Raw genomic sequence first — 8,305 nt, 5'->3', positions numbered from 1 at the left:
TGGTCACGAATTATCGACCTTTTCGCTCTAGGACCCTTAGTTTAGGAGATATGGCCAAAGAAGTTTTTTATATAAAAATTTCATTTTTTTTAGGTTTTGGGTGGATTTTTCAATTTTTTTAGGGTGGTCACGAATTATCGTCCTTTTCGCTCTAGGACGCTTAGTTTAGGAGATATGGCCAAAAGAAGTTTTTCATATAAAAATTTCAATTTTTTTAGGATTTGGGTGGATTTTTCAATTTTTTGATGGTGGTCACGAATTATCGTCCTATTCGCTCTAGGACGCTTAGTTTAGGAGATATGGCCAAAGAAGTTTTTTATATAAAAATTTCAATTTTTTTAGGTTTTGGGTGGATTTTTCAATTTTTTGAGGGTGGTCACGAATTATCATCCTTTTCGCTCTAGGACGCATATTTAAGGAGATATGGCCAAAAGAAGTTTTTCATATAAAAATTTCAATTTGTTTAGGATTTGGGTGGATTTTTCAATTTTTTGAGGGTGGTCACGAATTATCGTCCTTTTCGCTTAGGACGATATGGCCAAAAGAAGTTTTTCATGTAAAAATGTCAATTTTTTTAGGTTTTGGGTGGATTTTTCAATTTTTTGAGGGTGGTCACGAATTATCGTCCTTTTCGCTCTAGGACGCTTAGTTTAGGAGATATGGACAAAAGAAGTTTTTCATATAAATATTTCATTTTTTTAGGTTTTGGGTGGATTTTCAATTTTTTGATGGTGGTCACGAATTATCGTCCCTTTCGCATATTTAAGGAGATATGGCCAAAAGAAGTTTTTCATATAAAAATTTCAATTTTTTTAGGTTTTGGGTGGATTTTTAATTTTTGAGGATGGCCACGAAAGTCCTTTTCGCTCTAGGACGCTTAGTTTAGGAGGTATGGCAAAAAGAAGTTTTTCATATAAATATTTCATTTTTTTAGGTTTTGGGCGGATTTTCAATTTTTTGATGGTGGTCACGAATTATCGTCCTTTTCGCTCTATGACGCATATTTAAGGAGATATGGCCAAAAGAAGTTTTTCATATAAAAATTTCAATTTTTTTAGGTTTTGGGTGGATTTTTCAATAAAAATTTCAATTTTTTTAGGTTTTGGGTGGATTTTTCAATTTTTTGAGGGTGGTCACGAATTATCGTCCTTTTCGCTCTAGAACGCATATTTAAGGAGATATGGCCAAAAGAAGTTTTTCATATAAAAATTTATATTTTTTTTAGGATTTGGGTGGATTTTTCAATTTTTTGATGGTGGTCACGAATTATCGTCCTTTTCGCTCTAGGACGCTTAGTTTAGGAGATATGGCCAAAAGAAGTTTTTCATATAAAAATTTCAATTTTTTAGGTTTTGGGTGGATTTTTCAATTTTTTGAGGGTGGTCACGAATTATCGTCCTTTTCGCTCTAGGACCCTTAGTTTAGCAGATATGACCAAAGAAGTTTTTTATATAAATTTTTCATTTTTTTTAGATTTTGGGTGGATTTTTCAATGTTTTGATGGTGGTCACGAATTATCGTCCTTTTCGCTGTAGGACACTTAGTTTAGGAGATATGGCCAAAAGAAGTTTTTCATATAAAAATTTCAATTTGTTTAGGTTTTGGGTGGATTTTTCAATTTTTTGATGGTGGTCACGAATTATCGTCTTTTTCGCTCTAGGACGCTTAGTTTAGGAGATATGGCCAAAAGAAGTTTTTCATATAAAGATTTCAATTTTTTTAGGATTTGGGTGGATTTTTCAATTTTTTGATGGTGGTCACGAATTATAGTCCTTTTCGCTCTTGGACGCTTAGTTTAGGAGATATGGCCAAAAGAAGTTTTTCATATAAAAATTTCAATTTGTTTAGGTTTAGGCTGGATTTTTAAATTTATTGATGGTGGTCACGAATTACCGTTCTTTTCGCTCTAGGACGATATGGCTAAAAGAAAAATTTCAATTTGTTTAGGTTTTGGGTGGACTTTTAAATTTATTGATGGTGGTCACGAATTACCGTTCTTTTCGCTCTATGACGCATATTTAAGGAGATATGGGCAAAAGAAATTTTTCATATAAAAATTTCAATTTTTTTAGGATTTGGGTGGATTTTTCAATTTTTTGATGGTGGTCACGAATTATCGTCCTTTTCGCTCTAGGACGCATATTTAAGGAAATATGGCCAAAAGAAGTTTTTCATATAAAAATTTCAATTTTTTTAGGTTTTGGATGGAATTTTCAATTTTTTGAGGGTGGTCACGAATTATCGTCCTTTTCGCTCTGGGACACGTAGTTTAGGAGATATGGCCTTATTTTCGTGGATTGTGGTTACCTATCCACATGTGGTGCGACAAGAAGTAATTGTGTCTACACACAGTGGTGATATTGGTCTCCACATACAGGTGATCCAAGCGTATACTTCGGAGACATCCTGTCGCAGTTCTAAAAGGAAAATATGAACTATTTTATTTTTTAGTAAAATTGTGCACTATATTTGTATACAACTTTTTTTCTTATTTTTAGTTCACGTCATTAAAGTTAGCAAAAAATTATTCAAATAAGGAACATTATTCAAATAAGGAACATATGCAAAATTTAACTAAAATCAACTAATTTTCATGAACTAAAATAAAGTTCAGTTGGCATTAGCGACCCTTTTTTCTGGATGTGCCGGCGAGTGACTTAAGGACTTTGTTTCTACCGTGGTGCTTACTGCAAATAGCAGTGGTATGGGCAGACGACTTGAAAAGGCAGTCGAAAGTAGAGGTGTGTACGTGAGTAATATTTTACTCACGCTCACGCACACTTACGAAAAGAAAATTTGTACTCACGCACAAAATGTCGTGGCTCACGAAAAATTCAGTGAATAACGAAAAATGTCGTGAATCACGTGTAATTTTATGACTAATTTACATTAGAGGCGTGTTTGAAAAGATGAGCATGATTAAAATCGAGAGTGTTATTAAACTCTTAACATCCCAGGTGTCACTAAAATTGTAAATGAATTCATCTCGTAAGCGTTTTATGTCAGTGGTCGGAATATTTTTGGTGAAATTTTTTTCAAAGTAAATTGATTTCTCCCAAATTTAAAAGTTTGGAATACGAACATGTCATAAATGCAGTAATTGGTTTCCCTTCCCGTTTACGTTTACGTTACGTTTTCAAAAAGTACTCACCAATAACCCGGCATTAGTGCCAAATGTCAATCATAAGAAAGAAGAAGAATTGCACCGCTATAGAGTTGCGCCTTTATGTGTTTTTATTTAATTTCATATTAGTTTAAGTTAAATTGCACAATTCTGAGTAACACCACAAAGAAACAGTTCTAAATTTATAATCTCAAGTTTGAAAATGTCCGGTGGTAGTCCTTTTGTACCCAAACGGGGATTGATCAACATTAAACCTCGAACACCACAACGTGGTGGTGGTGGTGGCGGCGATGCAGATTTGCACAATTTCTCCATTACCCTAATGCCTGGTGAGATACAGAGAATGCTGGATAACTCTCAGATGAATACTAGTGGGCTTTTTAGTTCATCATTTCATGGAGCTGCTATGGGTGACACAACAAGCATTTGTGAACGCTCACTGCTGGATCATCCTCAAATTGATGTTTTCAAAGAGAAGGCCGACATGTTATTTCCTCAATTTCTAGAAGTCTTGCAAGCTCGTACCAATGACTCGGAAGTATTCGATACAATTCAAGATCTTATACATACGTGTTCTGGTGTTTTGGAAGATTGTTTGAAAGACGTCCATAGAGGTGGCATGGACATTATTACAAAATCCAAGGCCGAGTGGTTAGAAATGGAGTGTAAAACTTGGAAGCTGTTATATGCTTTATACAAAGACCGTGTTCTTCTACAATCAAATGACCCAGGAATGGATTGTGACATCGGCAGTCTGGGGGGATCCGAAAAAGAGATAATTGCCCAGTTGTACAATTGCAACTCAACTCTAAGGGAATATCAGCTTATTATTGATTGGCTGGAGGCTTGCTATGAGAAAAAGATGACTGGACCTGAAGTGGGTCATACCACAGACCGTACAGTGGCCTGGGAGAATACATTGTTTCAATTGAAGAAACAGCAACAAATTGCCTTTGGATCTGGCACAGAAATAGTAAAGTCACTTGATCCCGATGCACCCATCAGAGAAAAGAAACCACTGCATGCTTTGGACGAAGAAGATAATATGCGTCTTTCGCGTTGTATATTCGAGGAAATTCGTCAGGGTCGCATAGATGAAGCCATGTCTTTGTGTAAATACTGTGGACAAACATGGAGGGCGGCCATATTGGAAGGCTGGCGTCTGCATGAAGATCCAAATTATGAGCCAAACTATGGAAACAATAGGGAAAAAATGCCCATAGAAGGCAATCCTAGACGAGATATATGGAAAAAATGTGCTTGGATGATGGCTGATTCAAAGAAATTTGATGAATATACCAGGGCCATAGCCGGTGCTTTCTGCGGCCATTTGGAGTCGTTGAAATCCCTATTATCAAATTCATGGGAAGACCTCCTTTGGGCCTATTTAAAGGTACAAGTTGATATTCGTGTGGAAAGCGAAATAAGGGCAAACTGCATGAAGCCCTATCACACAATGCCAGAAGATTATTGGAATTCTAAGATGTCCATGGAACAGATTTTCGATGAGTTATTGGTGCACAATGATGCAGCTGTACGGGACTATGCCCAAAGCAAAATTGGTATTATACAAAAATTCTTAATACTCGATAATATTGCTGAGTTATTGCAACAAATACGCCGATGGATTGAAGAGGATCAACTTTTGGACAGCAAGGATTTGTCAGCTTCCCATATGTTGAGATTTTTAACGCACATTGTTTTATTCATGCGTCAAATAGGTCGTGTCGACAAAGAGGATACGGCAGATCGTATAATAGCTGCTTATGTCGAGAGTCTAATTCCAATGAAAGATGCTCAACTAGTAGCTTTCTATACAGCCGCTTTGCCTGGCAAGACGCAGGTTACATTATATGCAAATTTTTTGGCAACCATAATGGAAACATCGGCCAGACAGACAGCATTGGAAGAGGCGATGGGTGCCGGCTTAGATATAGAGAATATAACACGTCACACAGTTGAAACCATTCGACAAAAAGAGCCCACCGAAGCGGAGATACAACAGATGCAAGAGGAACCATTACAACAGGGAGATATTTCCAGTTTTGATCAACAGAAAATCAAAGTTCTTGAATGGTTAACGTTCTTGCCATCACAACGTGGAGATCTGTTATGGCAAGGAAATGCAATGATACGCTCATTTTTGGCCGAAAATAAAATGGAATGTGTACGGGCTGTATATGATATGATTCCACAGGATTCCCTAACTCATATAATAAATACCTATGGCAGTAAGGACAATTTACCCTGCCGTGAAGACTGTAGTATTAAGGAATATCTTAGCTATAAAGTGTATTTGGCGGCCATAGATTCGTTTAATGAATGGTCGCGTCTATATCACAATCGCCCTAAAGAACCACAATTGGTAAATGCTGGAGCAAATTTCACCGAACGAATGGCTTCAGAACACAAAGAGCAAGTCTATAGAGCTGAGCTAAATCGTTGGAATGTGTCGTTGGAGGAACAGGCAAAAGGTAAATAATGGAAAATTTTCGTTTTCTGGAATTATAAATATTTCTAATATTCTAATATCTCTTTGTAGTATGTCGTGATTCTCTATATAATGTTCTGTTGTTCCCTGAAAAAGGATGGCTTATTGATCCTGACACACCCAAGGATCCCACTGATATTAGTTCTATTGTTTGGGAAAGTCGTCAGATACAATTGGATAAAATCCGTAGTATTTGTATACCCGAAGTAACCCTACTTTTACATAAGGTTTTACATTTGTCCGAAGACTATCAAGGTTGCGTTAAATTGGCCGATGAAATAGCCTCAGAGAATCGTGAACTCTACAAAGTCTATACAAAACACAAATTAGCTGAACTCTTGGCGAAACTGGCAGAATCCTCATTGGAGTTATTAAATAAAAAATTAGATCCTTGGGGATTTCCGGTGACTGTTTAATAGAATACTACATTTTTTTTGTATTTTATTGGAAATTTTTTTGTTAAAAATAAATTCAAAATCAAATAGTTTTAAGAATATATTTCTTCAGAAGTTTGGAATTGGAGGCAGCTTCCTGGGGAAAATGGTTTATTGCAATTTCTAACTAGATGGATCTAAACGTGTTGGGTAATTAAGTTTTTTTTTTGTCTGCTGAATGGCGATTTCGAGACGGAAAAAGGTTTGATTGTAAAATATGAAGGACTCTGCAATAGATTTTGGACCCTGTATCCCTCACAATATTATGAATTAACAATAACTTTGGAATGACAGTATTATTTGGGCGAAAATACAATGAGGGAAAAAGTCGGGTAACCCCAAGGCAACATATTTTTTGCCAATCAAAAACGCCAGTAGATGAGTTGAGACATTGTCATCAGACAGGTATATTGGCAATTGTGATGCCATAGTGGTTAACTTCTTTTTCATTACTGAGCACTGCCCAATTCAATGTCTTGCTTAATAGCAGTTGACCTTTTTTTAGCCTAGTCCCAGATTTTTTTTAATATCTTTGGACCACAATCTTCATCAAATTGTTATATATAATAAGAATTATGTATATTAAACTCCATATCAACAATTATCCTCCACATTACAAACTTCTTTATTTGTTACAAAGTTTACATGAACTGTAAATTTTCTTAATTATTAAAATGGTAAAACAAAAAAAAAATATGTTAAGCAAAAATTTGTCTAATTAAAATTTAATTTTGCCGTATGCTATTCTCTTGGTTTCCTTCGGAACATGCGGCCATTTGTAGCAAATCTTGATCGACGGTCTTTAAAGCATTCTGATATTCGGTAATTTCAAGAGCTTCCCATTCAGCTTTAAATGCCACCTTTGGATCTTGTGTCATAGTCATAGCCGCTCCCGTCATTGCATCTGCTTGGGCTTGTGTTTGATCGGCTTGATTATTTTCACCCAAAACCAAGGTGTAGATAGAACGCAAACCAAATACATTCAAGAAATACCATGAAGCTGATGATACCCAGGCGGCATCTAATGAAGCTAATTCAATGCCTCTTTGCAACATAGGTTTAAAACGCAAAGTCAAAGGGAATGGCACTTTAGTTGTAACAAAACCAGAAAACATCCAATTAATCCAACCTCCAATGATGACCATAGGTAACATATTGACAAAGTTTCCCTTCAACATATCGGTTACCATTGCTGTGGAATTTTGGGGCACCGGAGCTCTTTTCTGAGTCTTGAAATAGCCAGTCTCCTCGTTGTTAAAGAAATTCTTACGCATGGCAAATGATTGAGCTGTTAAATATTTTCCATTTTCTCTTAACAAGCGAGCCCGGATCATAGCTTGGCTACAAGAAAAACATAATGCAAAATAAAATGTATAAATTAACTACTTCCGATTGTCCATGCTTTGCTTACCTATCTTGGATTTGTGTGATTTCGGCCTTCTTCTGTGAGGCTATTAAAATGCTAACATAATGGCGAAGAATTCCTATGAAGAAAGCTATCAAAACTATAGGTAAGAATACCCATACGCGGATATTAGGATCAATTAACAATTCTGTCATGATTTTCCTTCAATTAGAAACTGGAGAAAATAATTTTTTCACTTTTTCTTCCCCAATACCTGCACACAATATGACAATCATCAATTAATGTCAAATTTTGTTATTGTGAATGATAATTCATATGTTATCAATTAGAATTATTGCAAGACGTATTATATTGACGTTGTGAATTTACTTTCATGAACTTTTATTATGCGTCGTTCTCTTTTATAATTTTTTGGGCAATTTATTTAAAAAAAATGTTTAATAATGAAAACATGGCTATGCTGATTTGATTCCTCCTGCGTGCGCTAATATTTTGACCATTGCTTTTTTTAAGGTAAGTACAGGCATTTCGGGAGATTTTGCGGGATCCCGAAAAAATAAACCCAATTTGTTAAATTTGTGGCTTTTTGGGATTGTTTATTAATAAATTGGAGTCTTAATTCATTGCAAACTGGTCTTAGATGTCATACCCGACAAATTGAGTTAATAAACATTGATGGTACACATTGAGTAAGAATTTATTATACATGAGGTGTACTATAAACAGCACAATTTCATGAAAAATAGATCAGGTCCTCCTTTGAATAATAAGATCAAGTGAAACGGAATTCGTGCCACATAAAATAAAAAAACAATGATAAAAGGTCCGTCGACAATATGACAAGAATGCGTTTAAGTAAGTACTATGTTCGGCTTTTTCACCAAAACACT

General features: G+C 35.5%; 2 protein-coding genes across 2 annotated transcripts; one reads left to right on the top strand and one right to left on the bottom strand.

Annotated features, from left to right (window-relative positions):
- Nucleotides 1–3,183: 3,183 nt before the first annotated feature.
- On the top strand, nucleotides 3,184–6,113 carry Nup107 (nuclear pore complex protein Nup107). Its single transcript, XM_075297084.1, has 2 exons — nucleotides 3,184–5,598; nucleotides 5,667–6,113. The coding sequence occupies exons 1-2, from the start codon at nucleotides 3,327–3,329 to the stop codon at nucleotides 6,029–6,031; spliced, it is 2,637 nt and encodes an 878-aa protein (XP_075153199.1). The 5' UTR covers nucleotides 3,184–3,326; the 3' UTR covers nucleotides 6,032–6,113.
- Nucleotides 6,114–6,650: 537 nt separating this feature from the next.
- On the bottom strand, nucleotides 6,651–7,694 carry EMC3 (ER membrane protein complex subunit 3). Its single transcript, XM_075297086.1, has 2 exons — nucleotides 7,461–7,694; nucleotides 6,651–7,390 (listed from the first exon to the last, which is right to left on the bottom strand). The coding sequence occupies exons 1-2, from the start codon at nucleotides 7,607–7,609 to the stop codon at nucleotides 6,775–6,777; spliced, it is 765 nt and encodes a 254-aa protein (XP_075153201.1). The 5' UTR covers nucleotides 7,610–7,694; the 3' UTR covers nucleotides 6,651–6,774.
- Nucleotides 7,695–8,305: the final 611 nt, after the last annotated feature.

Source organism: Haematobia irritans, chromosome 2 (assembly GCF_050003625.1).
Source record: "Haematobia irritans isolate KBUSLIRL chromosome 2, ASM5000362v1, whole genome shotgun sequence".
NCBI lineage: Eukaryota > Metazoa > Arthropoda > Insecta > Diptera > Muscidae > Haematobia > Haematobia irritans.
This window is presented reverse-complemented; position numbering and strand designations above follow the sequence as displayed.